This window comes from Accipiter gentilis, chromosome 9 (genome assembly GCF_929443795.1).
Source record: "Accipiter gentilis chromosome 9, bAccGen1.1, whole genome shotgun sequence".
In the NCBI taxonomy this organism is placed as follows: domain Eukaryota; kingdom Metazoa; phylum Chordata; class Aves; order Accipitriformes; family Accipitridae; genus Astur; species Astur gentilis.
The window spans coordinates 22,697,645-22,718,815 of NC_064888.1; the positions used below are offsets into that span (position 1 = coordinate 22,697,645).

Genomic DNA, 21,171 nt, shown 5'->3' on the forward strand with positions numbered 1-21,171 from the left:
ATGCTTCTTTATGGGCTAGACAAGAATATCTAATGGCAAAGGAGAATGAGGAATTCCCTTTCCAACTGTACCCACCCAAGGAATGTCCTTGTCCCTTGTTGTACCTTGCCCACTTTCAAGATAATGGGCTGCAGAAATGAGACTGTTAACATCCATCCTACAGCTGCTGCATCTCAGAAATCCTTTGACAAAAGAACCTCAGCTCCTACCACTAAGTCTCTTCCAGCTGTCATCTACCATAATAGTGAGTTTGTAGAATACACAGAGTTGCTTGACTGAAAGACATTAAAGTGTCTTTTAAAAAATTAGGAGACAAAAATCTGCCTTTGGGTCGATTATCGCTGCATTTACCTAGCTTGATTCTTCTATGGCATTATATGAATTTGGCCTCTGTTCTATTTGTGTTTTTTTTTTAAAAAAGGCTACCTTTGTTTTATTTCTTGAATTATCACTTACATTGCTTTACACCTCTTGCTCTCCACCCAGGACAGCTAGTGACATTGTATGCTAGATAACTTGGAGATAGCCTCAATCTTTCCTCTAAAAGGGCTTTTGCTCCAGTATAGCTGAGGGAAACAGAGGAAAAGAAGAGTTTATAGAAATGGTTTATTCAGCTTGTAATGAGCTACAATTCTCATTATCTGTAACACTGGTGCTTACAGTTTATTAGGAGGACTCATGTCTTCTTATTTTTAAACCACACTGGTTAGGTTAAAGCTATCTTACTTAGGAATTGGCTTGGTCCTGGCACGACTCTTCAACTCCCCTTTACATTTAACACAGCATTTTTTGGCAGAAGAGAAAATGCCCAATGCATCATTAAGAGCTTGGATACTGTTGTAATTCATTTAAGTATCACAGGTATGCCATGACAAACCACAGTGCAAAAGCAACTCATACCCCCCACAAAACTCCCTGCCTTGCAAAGCCAGTATTAGTTTCCCAATCAAAAGAAGTTTTATGGACAGGGAGATCTTTCTTAGTTTTCCTTTTGCCTGTCTACAATGTGTTTGCCATTCGAGTACAGGTATTGTGGTAAATCACAAGCCTTCAAAGTACAGCTCAGATTTTTAGCTCTCTTACCCTTACAGCCATCAGAAAAAAATGATAAAAAGTCTTTTCATTGTGAAAACGCTTCCAGTTGAAATACACAGGCAGCCTGAAACAGCTGGTCAAAAGGGGGCAAGCCATTCAGCTGAAATGCTGATGTGGCAATGATGGAGTACAGTAACAATAACTTGTCACCAAAGTTCATTACTTTAAGGTTGATGAAAAACAACACGGACAGTTATAAACCGTTTCCCCTTTGAAACCAGCAGCTCCCAAGCTTTCCCATACACAAAGCCATTTCAGAGATGCTGACTGCAGCTAGGCTCATCGTTTCTTAAATTAAGAGCTTCTGTCCAACTGTAATAACTGCAGCAGACGACAGGAGAGACAATCACTAAGTCAACTCCTACTCTGACCCTTGATCGTAACCTGGGAAATGGGAAGCCAGCAGAAGTCAGAAGACTAATTTGACTTGAAACAAGGGATATTTTTAGGGAGAACAACACAGTCAGTGCTCTCATGAAGACCAGAGTCAGTGAAGGGCCACAGTTATGGGAGAAAGTAGTATTAAAAAACCCCAAACTTTGCAGAAGTATAGTCCCTGAATAACGTTGACAGAGAAAACATGGGGATTATTACTCTAACCACGATGGCCCAGCCTGGATTTGAAAGCAGAGCTGGTGCCTCAAATAGCCTAAGGTATTACATCTGGCTCTTCAAACTAATCTGACCCCTTTGAGACAGACAAATACTTCCTTGGGGAAGAGTGTTGTTACATTTCAGAGTCCTAATGTTAACCACTGACTGTCAATCGAGATAAAACAAGCACCCCAATGAGTCATAAAACTAATTTTCCATTAGACAGCAAGAGAGAAACTGATGACAAGAAACAACAACAAAATTAGCCGTTAACAGAAACCACATGGAATAGCAAAAACTATTCAAAGAAAACTATTAACTTAATATCAAGAAAAAGAAGTAACTGTGTAGTAACCACAAAACGTCTCAATATGGAGACCAACCAACCATCAAGGTCAACATAAGGGAGCTTAAATTGGTTGGTTTTGAGATTGCTTCCTGTTACACTAGGCTAAGCTGGGAACTTGACATTAAATTAGAAAGAAAGGGAAAAAAAGATACCCAGACAAGAGAAACACAAAACCCCATGTAGACAGCAGCCCAGCTGCCCAACAGAAAGCGCAGAAACCAGGCCCTGGAAGAACATTTTAAAAGACATTTTTCTTCCTCTTCCCCTTCCCAACCCCTCCTGCTACCTCAGTGCCACCTTCTCTTTTCAACAGCCAATTTCTATCACTGAAAAGCTTCAGATTCACCTGTACTAAAAAGAAATAAATTCATATGTCTCCACAGTCTAGGACCTACTATAAGGTTTGTCTAGGAATATGCCAATTCAAGTCACCAAATTGCCACTGAAGCACTACTAGCTCTAGTACTTAAATCCAAACTGTTCATGACATTTTAAACAACTACAATTCAGTTTCGTCAACCTCTGATACACAAAAAAACATGACTCAAGTTTCAAAATCATGAAATTAGCTTAAAATTCATAAGACAAATGTGTACATCCCCAATCACAGAGGCTGAGTTCACCAAAATACACGTGATAAAAATAAGTCAGCAACACTGCCTAGTAACTGCAAGAGACAGGAAGAAAATCTTAAAAATACACGTTTCAAGCATTAGTTAAAAAAAAAAGTAAATAAGATTTTAAAAAAGGAACTTCTATCTTCTTAACCTTTCTTTTGGTTATATGCAGGACAGATGCATGGGTATGGTGCTTCCATGCTCAATCCAGAGATCACAAAATTACCATTTCTTTTAACATAATAATCTAATTATTTCAGTACCACTATTTAAATTTTGCTTTTGAAAGCGTTACATCTCAGGAAGAACCAACAATACATTTTTTTTTTTTTTGGCTGGGGGTGGGGATGGTGATCTGGGTTTTTTTGTTTCATTTGGTTTTTTTCCTTTATGGTGACTGAAATTCAGGTGGTTTGTTTTTTTTCTTCACCAAATGAGGCTGCGATTCACAGAGGCAAGGCTGTCTGAGGTTATCACCTAGCCAATAGGTTGAAGTCATTATGTCCTTTGCCACAAGGCAAAATGGAGAAACAAGGGATGAGACAAAGGGTGGGGGGGTTGGGGGGGTGTTATAATCTGTGTAGTCTGCCAGCCCTGAATGGTTTAACTGAAGAAATGGGAAAGTCACCCTCTTGCAATGCTCTTCTACATTACCTCACCTTCCTGGAGACAATAAACTCCTTGGAGCACATCCTATGTCTTTAGGCACTTCTAGACAGCTTTACAGTACCCTTCTGGTGTCTGCAGATAACAACAAAATAAGAGAACTTGGAAGAAATAGCATCTGTGGATGAGCTCTGTCCAGCCGTATGATGAAAGGCCTGAGTTGGGCCCTTTTGATTTCCTCATGCCTAGCCTCATAAAGAAAGCACATTAATTTAATTAATTCAAACGAATGAAAAATTATTCACTACCAAGCAGGAGACAAAGTTCAGGGCAAGGGTATTTTAACTCATTTCAAGAAGGGCAGTTCCCAGTCAGACTTTACAGAGCCTGTGAAGCCACACTGGGGCAGACAACTTCTACCTCCTTCAAACCCACTGTGGAACTGCTTTTCTGAGAAGCTAAATCACTTCAGAGAGAGTAAAAGGTGACATGAACCTCACAGGTTTTGCTCCTAAGAGAAGTGGAGGAACTTTGCAACATAGTTCTTCAGAGACCTACTTGTCTTCAGCCAATCTGATTCATAAAAGCCTGGTTTCTGAGATGACTGGCAAAGGCATTGATTGCTTGGCTGTTCTTGATCATCTGGGTTTAAGCCATGGAAGGTTCCCACACACTTATAACAGCCACCAAGCAAATAAATTTAGCAGCACTAGTTATCTGGTGAGCTTGAAGTCAAGGTAATGAAGTAGCACCAGGAAAATCCCTAATCATGATCTTTGTCTTTCATCCACATATCACAGACAGATGAGAAAGGCATGTTGCTAACAAAGAAACGTATGAATTCCGAGACACATTACAAAAGAGTATTTTCAGCAAATGCAACCATAAGAAAGAAATGTGTAGCTTTAGCAACAAGTAGAAAGAATCTGTAAGTGAAAACAACATACCCAGAAGAAGTGATGTTTAACAAAAACTAAATCCTGATGTCAAAAACACATCAAGAAGAAACATGAAAGGGAAGGAGAGCAAGCCTCAAAAAGACATCAAAAAAGGAGAGGAGGTGGGAAGAACAGCATAATCTGAAATTCTCTCTGTTCTTTACAGATTTATGATTGTTAAAGAGCCAGATAGAAGAGGTTTCTTTTTTCTTTTTTTTTTTTGTGTGCGTGTGTGTCTTGTTTTTCTCAGCAACTCAATGTAATAGTAACTTTGCAAAGTTCAGCTCTGCCTGAATTGTCTATTGACAATTGCCTATTTTTGCCCTTCTCCAAATGCTCTTCTAACATTGTCATGCAGTGGTAGGGTTTCCCCATTGAGGCTGACTCATTTCTATTGTAGCTGACAAGACTCCTGATCTTCCAAAACCTTTGTAGCCCTTTGACATGTCTCAGAGTGAAGGAGTCTATGTGGCATGTGAAGCATTGTTAACAAATACAGAAGGCATGGCTCGGTAGCTATAACACCTGTGGCCACGCTGCATATGACAGACAATTCTCTGTCAGACCAGTCCTATCACAAAAGCTTTAGCAATTTGCATCATCTTCTAAAAAGTTACTACTGGACACCCTTACTGAAAGCCATGGGGGCACGTTTATGCCTTGGAAGAAGAAAAGTGTGGCCAGACAGCAGTTCAGTTGAGTAATTTTCATGAAGAGATGACAAATTATGCTAATCAGAATCACCAATGCTAGTTAGGGCCAGGCTGCCTTTAACAGGTGCAGTTAAAATCCACAGACACCACTCAGAAATCAACACATCAAAGCTTTGAGAATTACAACAATCACATATGATTATTTAACAGGAAGGTTAAACAAGAGCAAAATGGGCAAACCTGGAGACAAGCCCTTTCCCTGCATTTGCAGGTACTCCTGCTACCTCTGCTGAAAGAAAACATAGGCCTCAGAAGGGAACAGCCCAACACCAGTTCTAGTGAAGGAAGTAGTCAAGGATACAAGCACTGATTTCTGAGTCAGGGAGCTGTGCATTCATGGTTTCATCGCTGGTTTCGCACACTCCTTAGGCAAGCCACTTCAATTTATACTTCAGTTCCTCAGGAGGAAAACGGAGCAAGTAAAACTTTTTCTTGCCACGTGAGCTCACTTTTTTAGACTGAGTTTTGAGAGACCAAAGGTGTCCTTTTTCTATGTATCTACAATACCTAATACCTAGTAAAACAGGACATAAGTGCCACTTCAGCGCCACTGTCACACAATGACACCAAAAATAATGCTTGAAGAGTGAAACCCCCTGTTCTCAAAAGTGACTTTAAGTGCAGCCTTGCTATAAACCCCACAGAGACTCTAAATGTCACCAGAAACTGGAAGTGGAGCAGGCAAGGACCACACTAAGAGCTGAACTTGTCTTCCAGAAGTCCAGAGGAATATCTGTGAGAGTTTAAAACATAGAGGATAAAAAGTATTTCCAGACAAATCAACAGTAATAACAATTACCTCACCATGACTGATGCCAAGGTTTAACCTTTTGAAACAAGCATACTGTCAGACAGGTGTACAGTGATATCCCAATGAAACCAACCTTAGTTTAAGAAGGAAAGGCACTCATACAGAAAAGACAAGTTTTGTACTAAGTCAGAATCTCTCCTAAGAATGGATTCCTGACTCCTCAATTTATTGGAAAGAGACTGTAACAGGCAAATATGACTCTTCCAACCATCAAAAGAAAAAACTGCTATTAACCTCTCACTCTCTCATACACTTGAAGAGTATGTTACCCTCCTGCTGAGGCGGTTTGTCAGGCTAAAGTTTTTGGGGCAGCAGGGCAGGCAAGCTACTTCATTTTCAATTAGAAGTTGAATTTTCTTTTGCGTTCTTTACATACAAAGCCCAGGCCATGTTATTTTCACAGCTGATTGACAGACCAAACCTGTACTTCTGTTTGTATCCCCACAGAAAAAAAACCTAGACAACAAACCAGCATTACTAATTGATCTAATTCATATTCCAAATCAGACACCAAACTTTTTGTGACTAAGGATCAGAACTTTTACTAAAGACATTTCAAGGAGGAAAGGAGTTTCAAACGGAGTTTTCTAAAAAATTTACTAAATATAAAGTTGGGGTTTTTTTGAGAACTGCCACTCTGACTATGCCCATTTTCCCTTGAATTCTTCCATCTTCAGCATGGGAGAATAAACAAGAAATCTTCAACACTCTTATAACTTCTTCAATTCAACTTTGAACCAGGTCTGAAAAAGGCTAGTAGTCTAGGAAAAAAACCCAAACAAACAAACAAAAAAATCCAAAGAAAAAATGTCAATATTTTTTCCAAAGGAAGTTTAGATAGAAGTTACCAAAAATTTAGCACAATTATATTGCATAAATAAGCTGGGAGATTTTCTGTTCTATTTTTTTTTTAAGACAAGTGAACTAAGTTTAAAATAACTGTCAGACACATCGTTTTAGCTTTAAGTGAATACTTGATTATTGTATGTATGCGTACGGATGTTTGGTCAAGAAGATATTTCTAAAATCAGTAGTATCTGGTTTTGAAATCCTAAATTCTATTACTTTCTAAAAGTAGCCTGGTCCCTCTTCCCTTGAAAGTATCAATAAGTGCATACTCTAAGATATTTTGGGATGTGATTTTGTCAAATTCTTTCCGTAAACGAGATAGTGTAGGCTGACTCATTCTGTGTTTTCTAAGCTAACATAGACAGAAGGAAAGGCTATCACATGGTAAATACTTGACTAAAGGTTAGGAAAGGTGTTTCGTTTTGTGTTTTTAAATAAAATCAGTTTTCACAGCAGAAGGAAGTCACCAGTGGGGTGTCACAGGGAAAGAGTTAATACAGAACAGCCTGAAGAGCAAGGTTAAGAATGAGGTGGCAAAGTTTACCTCCCATACAGCTTCCTGTCATTAGCCAAGGCAAGGTGCAGAACCACCTAATTGTATTGGCTACTAAAATAGCAGATGACATGCAGGCTGGATAAATGTCAAGTGACAATCTTAATTTTACATATTCAAGGCTGGGGTCCAGGTACTTAGGAATACAATCTTTAGGTTATAAAAGTAATTTTACTGAAATGTCAGCTCAGTGCTTGATAGTGGAATAAAAACCCCCAAGTGTTTGTAATTATTAAGGGAAGTACAGAATCACAATGGTCACAGTGAAAATAACTAGGAAACAATCTCCTGTCTCTCTAGTAAGAAACACAGAACTTCCAATGAAATGAGCACTTCAGAACAGAATAGACACTAATTTTGTACAATCCATAGTTAATGGTGGGACTCTGACTCAGGTGGTTTTGAACACTCAAAAGTTTTATTTGGGTTCAGAAAAAGCTATTGGAGAGATTAGCAGAACAGAAATCTATGGAGAACTATTAAATACAAATACAGAAGAGTCCTTGAGCTATAGCTGGGAGAGCTTTCTGGGGAGGCATCATTATATTGTTGATGATATGCCTACTTTTAGACATATTACATAATTACATGTCTGTTTTTACACTAGTCCCTAAGCATCTCCTGTTGCACACTGCCACAAAGCACTTTGGTCCAACCTGGTACAGCAGTTCTTATGTTCTCAATTCTAGCTATGATCTCAACTCTGTTGACCACTTTAGCATGCCTGTTATTGTGAGCATAAGCGACTGTTTGGGTCTTTGAGTCAGTTCTCTGGAAGAATCATCACTCATGAGATACACATTTAGTGCTGAAGGGTTCAAGAAAACATTATTTCATACTCCTGTATAGGAGATAATTCTTTCCAGAAGTTGAATTTAGGCCTTAGTGAAAAATAGGCAAATCAGAAAAACAAAAATGCATGACAGGAAGGGAGCAGGCAAAAAAAAAAAAAAAAGCCACTAACTAGCGCCTCAAATACCTATAGTGCATGGATACAGTCAGAAGAAACTACCCTAGAATGACCATATAAAGAGGACTGTACTCCGCTCTGCAAGATAAGAAAACAAAAATGGATTCCGCAAATCCCAGACTGCAATAGTTGCTGTCAGCTCCTTCCTGACCTCCATTTTCTCAGTGCTTTCAAGCTGCCAGCCTTCACTAGCTGCACACAAACTCCTCCAGAAGCACTGGAAAGGCACAATGGCTAAAGCTCTCGACAGAGTTCAACATGTAGGTGGTCTGACTCAGAGAGGTCTAGCAAGCTCGGATGTTATCTGAGTCTACAGTCACCTCACTTCAAGATTGTTCTCTAAACATCACTGAAAGGCAAATACACAACTGGGGAGCTCCAAAGCACAACTGCAATGACAGTTGTCAATGTACACAAAACCTTGCAGAACATCAAAACACTACTTTACCTCCAACCTGTTCATTTGATGTTACTTTAATAGGAATGCACGAATAAACCAGACCAAACCAGAACTCTATATCCAAGATAGCACATCGCTGAGCCCTGTGCCCAAGATTTGCTCAGAGAGAGGTGGTGCACATCTCCACACTAATGTGCTCGCACAGCTTTTGGATTGGGCTTGTCTGTATCAGCAGTCAAGTCCTGACTTACTTGACTTGCAGTCAATCCCTGGAGATGCACATGGTTGCCTGATATCCCTCTATCTCCACCAGATCTTACACATGGTCACATCCCTACTGGAAGCTTTGTATTTCTGCCTGCCCTGCAGTCACTCCCAGGAGGGAGAAAAGAATAGACAAACACAGTTCCAGTCGTTTCTGCTCAGGTATCAGCACATCCTGTGCCTTTTAGAGAATGGCAAGGTATCAGTGCATCCTGTCTGTGCCTTTTGGACAATGAGATGCAGAGGCTTGGGGAGGTGTGGTTGGGGGGAAACAGTCTCTGACCCTCACTTGCCACCAGTGGCCAAGACATGCCCGTGATGAAGTGGCCAAATCCACTGCGGTGTTGAGGCTGAAGCACAAGGTGATGATGGCACCCCTTTGCCCTCCTCCACCAGACCAAGGTGCAGAGATCTCCAGCCTGGCACGCTGCACTTCCTCAAGGAGATGCAGAGGATCCTCCATCCTGCAGCCCCACTGTTGTTTCCCCCCAGCCATATCCATCGGAGGAAGCCAGACACCGTCCCTCCTCACTGCTGGCAAAGGAGGGAGCAGGCAGAGGGCCACCCCGCTCTGGGAGAAGAGACAACAGCAAACCATTAAGGAAGCTGGCCAGCACTGAGAAAAGCCAAATGGCATAGGGCAGGCTGCAAACCTGACATCATGAACGCATGGTAACATATGCTCTAAATAAATTTTACATTGTTTGTCATGACAAGCAATTTGAGTGCAGCCCCACCATGGCACCAGAATACTTCCCACCATTAAGCTTTCTGGGAGGCAGCCTAGTGGCAGAAGGCCATGGACTGAAACCATGTTCATTTTGCACTACTGAAAAATTGATTTTCAATCTAAATTTATTCTTCAGTTATGTTTTTGAATAAAAGACCCCACAAATGCAAACTTACATCTGTTCTCACCGTAGACCTACCTTTAAAATTCCTTGTCAGCTGAGAAATAAAAACCCCCAAAGTTTCTACACTGCTTGATAGGTCCTACAAAGCCACTATGCTTTGCCTTCCCTGTTTTTTTACTGCTTTTCCCAAGGACATCACAGATGCAACCATTTCATTTAAATGTTACAATGCGATGCTGCCTTTATATCAGAGAACTAGCTAATAACTCCTTTTCCATTCATTTCTTTAATACCAACATAAGCATACTCTTCATTTCAGTTTGTGTCATTTCTTGCTGCTGCCGAACACTGAATATTTTTATTGTATTTCTGACTCTGCCATTAGGAATCTTTATATTCCATTACACAGAGACACTGACATAGGAGATAAAACTGGTAAGGAGTTTTATCAAATAAGTCTCAGTCCTGCTCCCTGCCACAGTCTGAACGCAGAGTATCATGTTTCCTGTTCTGGTTCAATTCCAGCTCTTCACAGTGATCTACAGAAAGATAACAAAAAATTGGATTTGTGCCCCTTTTCCTCCTTATTCATTAGCTGGGGTTTTTCTGTTCAGTGCAAACTCTCACCTTTCTGGATCTGTAAGTAATCTTAGGCTGAAGTGGCCTGTTCAGTTCAAATATTTTCCTCACTCTTAGCTGATAGAGCGAATCTTTGGCAACTTTGGTAGATATTTTGATCCAGAACATTTCCCAGACATGTGAAAGTTCTTTAATAATGATGATAATAATAATAATAATAATAATAATAATAATAATAATGACCACCACCACTACCTGAATTAAAAGAATTGTAAACACCAGAATAAAACTCCTCTCCCCAAGAGTGAGATTTTATGATCTACAGTGTCATAGTCCATCCAGGTCCCTCATGCTTCAGCTGCATGAGGATTTTGAGGAATTTCTGAAGCATGGGCATAAGCCTGAGCTCTTTCAGATGGCACGTCAAAGATGACACTCTAGTTAAAGACGCAGGTGAACATGCTTGAATCCCCTCTGTGCCAATAAGGCCGCAATTGTTGTTTTGTGCTACAGTGATAGTACTAAATCTTATCTGATTTAAAAAAAAATAATTAAAAACTAAAAAAACTAAAAAAAATCAGCTGCGTGGGTGGCAGGAGAGCTGAGTACAGCTAAAATCTGAATGTGGATACTTGAAAGAACAACACAGAGATGCTTTTCGAAAACTTCATTTTAAACTATCAACACATGCACCTAGTACTTTAAACATCTAAGTGCAGAAATAACTCTTCCTTCCCTATACCCTGATGACTAGACAACATAACTCTGGACTCCAGGTGTAACTGCGTAGTAAAGCAGTAAATACACTTTAATGTTGGGGGGGGGGGGGGGGGGGGGGCACAGCCTTACAAGTTTAAATCACATAATCCCAAATTCACCTGTTAATTCCACCGACTTCAATCAAGTAACTGAATGCATGGGACCGCACAAGTCTAATAAAATCAGATAAAGAATCCTGCTAGCGAGCTTCCATGAAACAAGGATCTTATGCATTGAAAGGTCATACAGTCTATTGTAGAAGAGTATTAAGACTGTCACCTCTCTACCTCACAACAAATATTGAAACATCTGCAAAATTCAAGCAGCAGATCAATTCTCACAGTATGTACAGCATATAAATTTCAAGAACATTAACATGTGAAGTCAAAAGGAGATTTTTACGTTTTTAAGTCAACATTTCAAGTTATTTAGGACTCCCAAAAGTACTGATGTGCCCTCCCCACCCCCAAACCCACAGGCTGATAGTGACAAAATATTGTCACTCCCAATTGTTAACAAAAGCAAAAAAGAAATGTCACTGAATATTACATTCTCGTGTACATGCAAATTCTATTTAGGTGATCAAGTCATCTTGGAAGACAACATACTGGCAGGCAGCATACATTTAAGCTTCACCAAAAGCACGTGATCATTAATCTCCTCCTGGGGGATTTCACACAAAGCTGACAATTTCTGCTTCCACCAGTAATGCTTATTTACTAAACCCTGGATTGGACTTCAAGCTATCGTTTTGAAAAGAAAACAATTTGTCTGGACAGCAAAGCACCGTTTCGTCCTAGTCGTCTAGCAGGAACTCTTGATTTTTGCACTTTCAAGTTTGGGGTTTTTAGCAGCCCACCTAAATAAATATATAAATAAAATCCTCCCCGAACAGAAACACCCGCCCCCCCCCCCCCCCAGGGAAGGCAGGCAGGCGGGACAAACACACGCACCAGTGCAGTTACCAGCCAGAAGCAGCGTACGTACTTAAGGCACACAAAGCAAATAACATTTGAACATTCTTGCCAAATGAGATTATGTGTTTGTATACCTCCCTCTCACACATGCACAAACCCACACATTACACAGCAAATAATGCTTACGGAACAGAACAAAGACCCTTTGTTATTGTTCCATAAGGTTTTGCAAAATCCCCTTCTTTGTCTAAAACTGAACTAATAGCGTTGTTTGAGCCCTGAAGATCTAAATATACAAAGCTTGTACAGAAGAGGAATATAGGTTTATTTTAGAACAACTGATAACATTAGAAAACACAAGCTTTTGAGAACAGAAGCCCCCATTTACAAGCATCTTTATTCAGAAAATTAAAAAAAGTAGTAGCCATTCAAATGCACACACTCTGAATAGACACAATTGGAGCTTAAGGCTTTTCACACCCAGCTGTGTTTCAACAGAATCTCTTATGGTTACCTCCCCCCACATAAAAGTGCTAATACTAATACAATTAAAAAGCCAGCTTAAATAAAAACCACCCAAAAAAATTTCAAAAACGAGCAAGTTCTCTCTCTGCTTTTAATCCCCAGCACCCTCAGAAGGTTCATGTGAATGAAGGAAAGGTGCTTAAAAAAAAAAAAAAGAAAAAAAGAAGCAGCTTCACAATTAGAACTGAACAAAGTATAACACTAAAAGGGATCATTCACGTAGCACTCTAATGAGGAGCCTCTACAGCAGCCTCTCTTGACAGGCTGCCCTGATGTATGTATTTATTTTGCAGGGCTTAATAGCATCCCTACAATGAAATGTAAAGCCAAGATACTCTGCTGACAAGGCATTCTCCTACCTGCAGCTTCATTTTCCAGCATGAATGCATGTGTGTATCCTCAGCGTAGCTTCCCCTGGTTGCATGACTCCTGTTATCCAGACTAAAGAGACGGAGCTGTGTAAGCAGAGCTGCTGACTGCCCTACATTTGCCTGCAGATGAAGAGAAAGAGTTGGTGCTGTACTTGCTTGGGCTTGTTTAAGCCCCCTAAATATAATACTAGTGTAGCTCAAACTAGACTAACTACTTCCTCCAGCTGATCCCAGTGAAAAGAGCTTGTGATGAATAATGCATGAGAGCTCCTATGAACGCGCTCCATTGCTTGCAGCAGCTGATGTCCATCTCTCCCCCTTCCCAAAAGCAACCCCTAGCAATTTTTGTGCTATGAAGCATAAAAATTCTTCCACTGTCCAAAGAGCAAGGAGCATGCCCCTCCCAGAGCCATTTTCTTTCCTCTACTCATTAGTCAAACCAACAGATCTGGCGATTTTCTTTTTTTTTTTTAAGATAAAAATCTATGCAGCTAGAAGTCAAAGAAAGCACAATAAGCACAGAGCCATATCTCTGGACTACACAATACTAGTAAATTCAGTTGCTTAGTAATTATTTTTTCTTATTCTTAAGGGCTGTGATGCAAGAGAAGCTGTATAAAGATGAAAACTGAAGACAGAGAAAGAATGTGACAGACCAGAAAATAATACAGCACAAAGAAGGTAGACAAAAATTGCTTGCTGTAGCTGGCAAGTTCAGTTGACTGTTTACAGAGAAAAGAGATTGCTTAGGAGAACTTAGTGGGTGGAAGAATATGAGGGATAAATTCACATGCTGCTTCTCTTGAGCAATAAATTCCACTATGTCAATACAACTTTGCAAGCTAACTACACAAATCACTTACTTTCAGATATTCTTCCAAAGAGCGAACAAACACAAGAGTAATTTGCAAGTACTTTATTTGCAAGTGCAATTACTCCAATAGGCAGATGTCACTACACCCCACTGGCGGATTCAGTTCTATTTCTCAGAACTGTTTTGCTTTGATTTCATTGTTAGATACACAACAAATTATTTGACATCTCTTTACCAGTTACCTGCTGCAATCTGTGTGACATAGCCATCCAAACACAACTGACAAGGCTCTCACAAGCCATTAGTTTCCTGTAAAGGAAACATGGCTTTAAGGTATCATTTACAGTGGGAGCGTGTGTGCAGCTTCCTAAATCCTGAACTGTGGCTCTTCAGTTTGGGCATAACTCTAGACATCTCTGAGGTCATATTTCTCAGGTCACAACAAAACTCAGAGAAAGTCCCTGCTTTCTACCCTTGCCTCAGGTGACTTACACAGAAAATGAGAGAGAGAAGGTAAAGACAACTGAGAGGGACCAAAAAGAAAGAGATATTCAACACATTAGAGTCACCTAGCACTCAGTGACAACTGGTTGTAACTTCTGAAGAACTCCTCTTTCACTTCTGCTAAGGGTGATCCTCCTGCAAGGATCAAAGCTAACCTTAGGACTCTCCAGATGACATTATCCAGACAGTTGCATTTATTGTCGTGCTTTCCCTGGGACACCCTCTGACCTGGGGAATGCTATTACACACCACAAGGCAGAGGAGAGGATCTCCTTTCCCTTCAACTGCACTTTTTTCAGACCAACTCCATCTTCTCACCCTCATCAGTTCCCTGCCACATCCACTTTTAAACTGAGGTTTTCATATGACTGCACCCCATTCAAAATTCAATTTTACCAAAAAATGGCATGGTACAAATCTTGCAGCCAGGACCACTCTGTACATACTTTGTTTCTCATGTTCTCTCTCTCACTCATGGGCAGGACAACATCCTAAGCTAGATGGACCTTTTGTTTCATCCATCACAGCTGGTCCCATATGCTGAGCACTCTGCATAACTCACTGTTTCTCCCTCCCCCCAGGCTGAATATTCCTTTTTAAAAAGGAAAAGTCCAATACAAAATCAAATCCACACAAACCTACCAGATCCATAACAAAGGCTATGGAAATACTTCATTTATCAATATCCTATGGATAAACTTCAAGGAGGCAAAGGTTCTTAACATTTTAAAACCAGGGCCTTAAAGTCTTCCTCCAGCTCCTCCATCATGATTTTAGAAATGGGAACCAAGAAGGTTCCAGAGAATTAGCTGGGCTGCCCAAAGTGAGAAGGCAGGGGCTCTGCATAAACCCAGCCTTGTACACCATGAACTACAAGGTAAGGAATTGGGCTGAACATGACAGATGCAGGAGGACTACTTTATAGAGAGATCTTGTGTTTCTGCAAAGGAAGCCAAGAGGACTACACCTTGTCAGAGGAAACATAATCATATGGCATACTCAGATTCTACACTGTAAACAAACACTGGCAGATTAAACATCTCAAGTGAATCATTTAGAGTGCAGCAACACACAATAGTTTTGAAACAAGGTATGTTTTGTTCATTTCTATACAACTGACTTAATTCCAGAAACCCCAGCAAATAGTAAATAATAAACTGCACGATTAGCTCTGTCAGCAGCAGGGTTCAAAACTCACCTCAGCCTTGTCATACCAGATGAGCTCTGGTTAAACAACAGAATACTCTTCCCTCTCCGTGGGCAGACTCTTGCACATCCTCAGAGCAGTGTCTGGTTTTGGTTCATATGGGACTACGGTGAACAAGCACTTTGCAAACAAAATTTCTGCCTTAGCTCAACCTGGGCGACTGCACTGCTGTGAATTCACTCTCCAGATGTTTTCTTTCATATCTGGAAGATAGTGTTGAATTCTGAGGTTTTTTTTTCCAGAGGCTCTAACTCTGACACTAATGGAAATTAATTGGTGGAGGTGAGGGGGACAATCTGCCATAAACACACATTTGTAAGGCTTTATATACAGGGAAGTACGTATCTAGGGTCAGTTAAGACCTTCATATAGCACTTTGGATATTTACCCTTTTCCTCTTAGTACTTCAGGAGGTTAGGTCAAAAGTTATGAAGGTTGGTTTCTAAATTCAATGGGTGTATTAATACCATTACAAAGAATTATGCAAACACAGCAAGCTGGAAGAGAAATCCGGTTTAATTACATTCTGCACCAGCATTATGCCAATGGAGTCTCAGCAGAACTATGTCTGCACTTGGCCCATGGGACTACTCCCATGACACCAGGTGTTATGAGTAAGTTTCTGGGAGAAGCAAACCAGAACACAAACAGATGTGCATAAGAGTAATTAAACGCTTTTTATTATTTTAGACAGTTCTCTCCGTTGGGTATTCAATTTAAAACATACCATGAGAGAATTAAAGCTTATCTGCCTTCTAAAAAAGGTCCTTCATAGGGATTTAAATGAAAAAAAAAAAAAGTATTATCCTAACTTTTTAAAGAATAATGAACTCAATTGGTTTCTGAATCCATGCGTTCATTTAATGTAGCATACGAAGTTTGTGTTTCTTAAAACCTCAGCATCTGAAATGGGATTTGCACTAAAAATCTGACTGTCCATTTAAAAACACTCACCCATACACAAATCCCCCAAGTTCACATATCACACCCTAAGAGAAAAAAACATGGGAAACATGGATATTGGAAGTCTAAAGCCACACGGCAAACAACTCCAAAGTGACATGAGTTCACGGATTTTTTAAAGTGGCATGCAATATTTGACTACTTTGGGTTAACACACTCTTGAGTCTTGTATCCCCAAAATAAAGCAATTTTTTTTCTCAAATATTAAATATTTGATTATTTAATCAAACATTGGAATTTAACGAATATGTTCATTCTTATGTTTATGAGGCTAAAAAGAGCAGTTTAAAAATTAAAGGCATTCTGCTGAACAGCTTTATATTTCATTTAAAATGAACAGCATTTTGTAGCATTCTCCTGCATGCCTGAACAATCACGTTGCCACCGTAAAAGGAGGAGACGCAGGAGAGGCCTCACCACAGCAAGAACTGTGCATAGCAAAATCATCTTTCATTCATGTGCACTTATTAGGTGAAACTTGAAATAATGTGTGTGGCGTCAGCTCACAGACACATCACTTTATTACATGCTTATGCTAGGGGCCAAGCTGAATCATTTTGGTTAAGTATTTAGCTACTGGCTGGTCAGTTAATTTTACAGTCAAATTTTGTACAGTCTATTTGGTTTCTCCCATTTTTAAATAACTGCAACCTCCTGGGGAAATTCTCTAGTAGACCATCTGCTCATTTCCTATAAATCCTCCTTTCAGACCTTACGCAAATTACCGAGCTGCCAATCAGAACTTCTTTGATGTCTGGGTGAAAAAAGCCCTACTATTCTGACCTATAACCTGCAGTACAAAAAGATGAGTTATCCCCTGGTCAGTTAAATAATGATAGCAAAGCAGGTAATTTCTCTGCTGTGCATCTCGAACAGCAGATACACCCTCAGTGGCATGAGCACTTATGGTCCTCCCTGTCCACAGGTTAGGAAAGGACAGTCATGATCCAGGGACAATTTATCTCACATTTTTAGCTCGTTATATTCTCTCTCAAGTTTCTGCGTGCCCAAGCACCTTCTTTGCGGCCATCTCAATTGGTACTGCCTGGGAACAGCTGATGGACATTCCCCAGGTCTAACCCCAAAGGAGGGCGGATGGAAGGAAGAACCAATTTGGATGGCAAAAGCCTAATGGGAGAAAGACAGAATAAGGAGATGTTAAATACCAAGCAGCGTTTCCTGTCTGTGAATTTGTATAATCGTGCTTGTGCAAGTGCTGCACTGCTCTTCTCTGGCTTGTGAAACACTGCAGGCTGCACAGATCCAATGTTACACAAGACTTTTTCCAAACAAACAAGGCTGCAGGGAGTTTCAGCAATCAGGAACACACTGAGGGAGCTAACAGACTTTGATCCAGCAGATGTTTCTCCAAGCCTATGTGAATTTCACAGTGGAAAAAAGAAGTGAGGACTTTAAATCTATTTTTGATGAAATTAGCACCAGTGTCTAAATTCTGTACCAAGCGTTAACAAATACCACATAACATCCCCTGCTTCCATGAAATAGGCAGAAAGATAGCAGTACCTGCAGGTAGGAGCTGACTTTGGCTGCTGCCTGTGCCCAGTTCAAATACTTGTCACTGCAACAGTAAATTCACAATGCTGCAAAGCAATATAATGGTGCTTACTCAAGTACTGTCAGTGTCACTAATGCACCTACAAGAGTGGGGTATAACAATATGGCCTGAAGAATTTTTCCAAAAAAGCATTAAAAGATTGATTGCAGAAAAAACAAAAGAAAACAGACCCACAAAAAGCACTTCAGACTAGAGAAAATTGGGTGATTGAACAGGAAATGAAAATGCCAAGCAACTAAGGGGCATATTGAGCTTCCTTAAGGGTTTTATTTCCCCTCACATCTACAGTTTGGCTCTTTGTTCTGCTTTTGGCCTCAGAAAATATAGCTGAGTTCAAAATAGTGGATTGTACAGAAGTTCTCCCCAACAAAACTGCACATACAGGAACTAGTTAAGACACTTTCACAAACATTTGAGAAATCTAAGAAAAAAAGTAAAAACCAGAACTTTGTTATAAAGGGGAACTGTAAACAGCTTCCTCAGAATTTCCTAAAAAAAAAAAAAAAAAAAAAGGCAAAAAAAAGCAAAAAAACATGATCAGATTCAAAACTTGCAACAGCTAAACCCCACCTAAATATTGCACTAGAAGAATTCACAGAAAGGGTGCAACTGACATGGGGGTCAGGGCTCTGTGTTAAACAGCCCCAGTTATAAACCAGAACCTCAGACTTCACACTTACTTCTGTCTTAATGACTGAACTGAAGAACAGCAGGGCCATAAAAATGGGTTGATCTCATCTGCCTTCCTTCACTCTGGAATCCACTGAGAACTGTGTATGCCTCGGCTAGGTTTGCTCCAGATAGCCAGACAGAAGTCAGTCTCAAAAAAGGACTTCAGTCTACTACTTGTGTTCCAGCTCATTACCCCCACATCATCCTTGGGGACAGACAGCCCAGGAACACCAGAGCATGCTGCTGAATTACCTGTGGTGGACATGTGAGCAGAGGGACCACGGCGGACATTTTCTGGAAAAGGATAAATTGTGAGAGTGCATTTCAGAGCCAGCCAGAGGAAAGATACCTGGGTTTTGCTGGATGAGGTCCTGGGGAATGGCACTTTTAATCTAGTTCCTTTAAATGAGTAACTGTAGCACCAGCTGCAAGGAGAGGTCAAAGAAAAGTCTTTAACAAACTGCAGGGCTCTCATAATGATTAGCTACCTGCTAGGTGCTTTACAGGTGGGCTTGTATCCCAAAGGTCACACTGAAACCAACCAAAATGCTAAACATTTAAACCCAGATATCAGAACTCCTGAAAGCAAATATTTGGATCTGGAGATGATGCGTACCACATTCAATACATGTTCCTGATCTCTCCTGCGGACAGTGGGAGGATTCCTGGCAGTTTGGAGGCAGACCAGTGGGGCCAGGCTAAGGCTAAAACTGGGAATGCTTTCAAGAGATAAGCAGCTGCCACCAGTCCTACTCAGTGTGAGACTGGGTGGACTGGGGGGAGTTCAAAATGCTCATAAACCTAGGAGGAACAGCAGTGCTCTCTGCTGTATCTACATTCAAAAGGAAAGAGGGGTTTATAGATGATAAGGGGACAAAAATAGAACAAAACAGCATGGCATGGACACAATACAGCCAGAACTGAAACTTTGAGGGGGACAACGCAGCCCAGCTACCCAGGATTTAGCTTTCTTCCTAGCTGCATTCACTGGGAAGGCCCAGTTTCCCATGGAAACTGCAAGCTCCCTTACTTCAGTCAGTTCATTCCAGTAACCATTAGAAAGCATCTTTCAAAATGGCATTATTTATTCAGGCTCTAAAACACACAGAACAAACGGTATAAAGAAGGCCCTAATACCTGGGTGCGTTACGCACTCCTGAAATTCTCCCCGCTAACTCTTGAGGAAGAAACATCCCTCACACCAGCTGAGCTCAGGATGCGACTGGGGGAAAGCGCTGTCTTGCAGCAGATATGCTCGCCTCATCTGTGGTTTGTTTTGTTTTTTTTTTTTTTTGCCAGCCTACTGTCTCCTATTAACATTTCCCTAGTAGTCTGTTTTAGCTCACCAAAATTCCCACCCTTACTATGTCTGATATGGTGGACTGTTCCCTTTTATTTCTTTTCCCAAATGATTCCGTCTAAAAATGGAACAAACGATACCAACAGAAAACATGTTAAATGGTGAAGACCCAACTCCTGAGAGATCTGAAGTTGGCCTTGTCAACAGAGAATCAAATGAAGATGTTCCTGCTGGTTCCACAAGATCAGTACTGAGCAAGGCATTAGTCAATATTTTCAATAATCATCTGGAAATGAATTTAAAAAAAACAACATAGGAAAGTCACTGCCAGTTACATTTACAGGTGACACAAAGTTTAGCAGGGTCGTAAAAATGAGGCTTACAGCCACTTCACAGACACTGAGCATCTGAAATTGATCGGGGGGGGGGGGGGGGGGACACAACAAAAGAACACCTATACTCAAACTGCATTTTATTTTCACCAAATCGAAGTGCCACAGGCTGTAACCGCAAGTTATACAGGCTTCAGCCTATAAAGCAGGAGTACAGTAAAGGATTTAGGAAGTTGCAGTGAAGTGACAACTGGAGATGAGAACCTGAATGGGGGTAGAGGACAGGATCAATGCCATTCACCCTTGCATTATACCAAGTAGAGATCAGTTTTCCCTCCAAAGTCCCGCACTGCCAAGGTAGATCCTGGAGAACTGAGGGGAGACAACAACTGGAACACCACCAAAACCCTAAAAGCAAAAGCGGCACAGCTTGCCTTGTAATTAAGACACTTGCACCTCCAGTGTCGCAATCTTTCCTTTCAAATAGTAGGAGAGGGGGCTGAACTGGATCTCTTTCCATCCCTCACTCCCCCCAAACATTTTCAAGGCTGTAGGAAACACCCTACTGGGAGAGATTCAAGAATTTTATCTGTAAATTTTTCTAAAAAGTGGATGACCTAACTTGTTTGTAACACACTGATAGGTCCAAAAGCACAATTTAAGAGCCTGTTTCAATTAATGAAGAAAGGATTCACCAACAACTAGCAGCTGGGAGCTGAAGCCAGAAAACCTCAGAATTAAAAAATAAAAAATAGAAGTTGGGTGTGGTTTCTGTAAACTGTGATGGTGGTTGGCACGGAAACAAACTACCGAGTAAGAAGATTTACCCTTCATCTTCAAGTCAAGGCTGGAGGCTAAAGTGCCTCTTCCAAATACCATGAGTTATGGGTTCAGTGTATGTTGCACTTAGTTACCCCTGTAACACAGGTCATTACAAGTCAGATGTGGCCATCCCTGCTGGCCTTCAACATCACAAACTTCAAAGGACTCATTAAAATAAACCAAGCCATTCTCAACCAGACTGATGGGACAGGGTATG

General features: G+C 40.6%; 1 protein-coding gene across 7 annotated transcripts in view; it reads right to left on the reverse strand.

Moving 5' to 3' along the window:
* The window catches only part of MARCHF8 (membrane associated ring-CH-type finger 8), a 103,263-nt gene that overhangs the window by 46,208 nt on the left and 35,884 nt on the right, over nucleotides 1-21,171 (reverse strand). For 3 of the 7 annotated variants that reach the window (XM_049810975.1, XM_049810970.1, XM_049810971.1), the window contains exon 3: nucleotides 12,753-12,884. The exons of 3 other annotated variants lie outside the window; for them this stretch is intronic. In XM_049810975.1, the coding sequence (XP_049666932.1) occupies nucleotides 12,753-12,884 (132 nt within the window). Of the gene's footprint in view, nucleotides 1-12,752; nucleotides 12,885-15,280; nucleotides 15,493-21,171 lie in introns of all 7 variants that reach the window. One more of the 7 variants, XM_049810974.1, reaches the window with a different exon arrangement.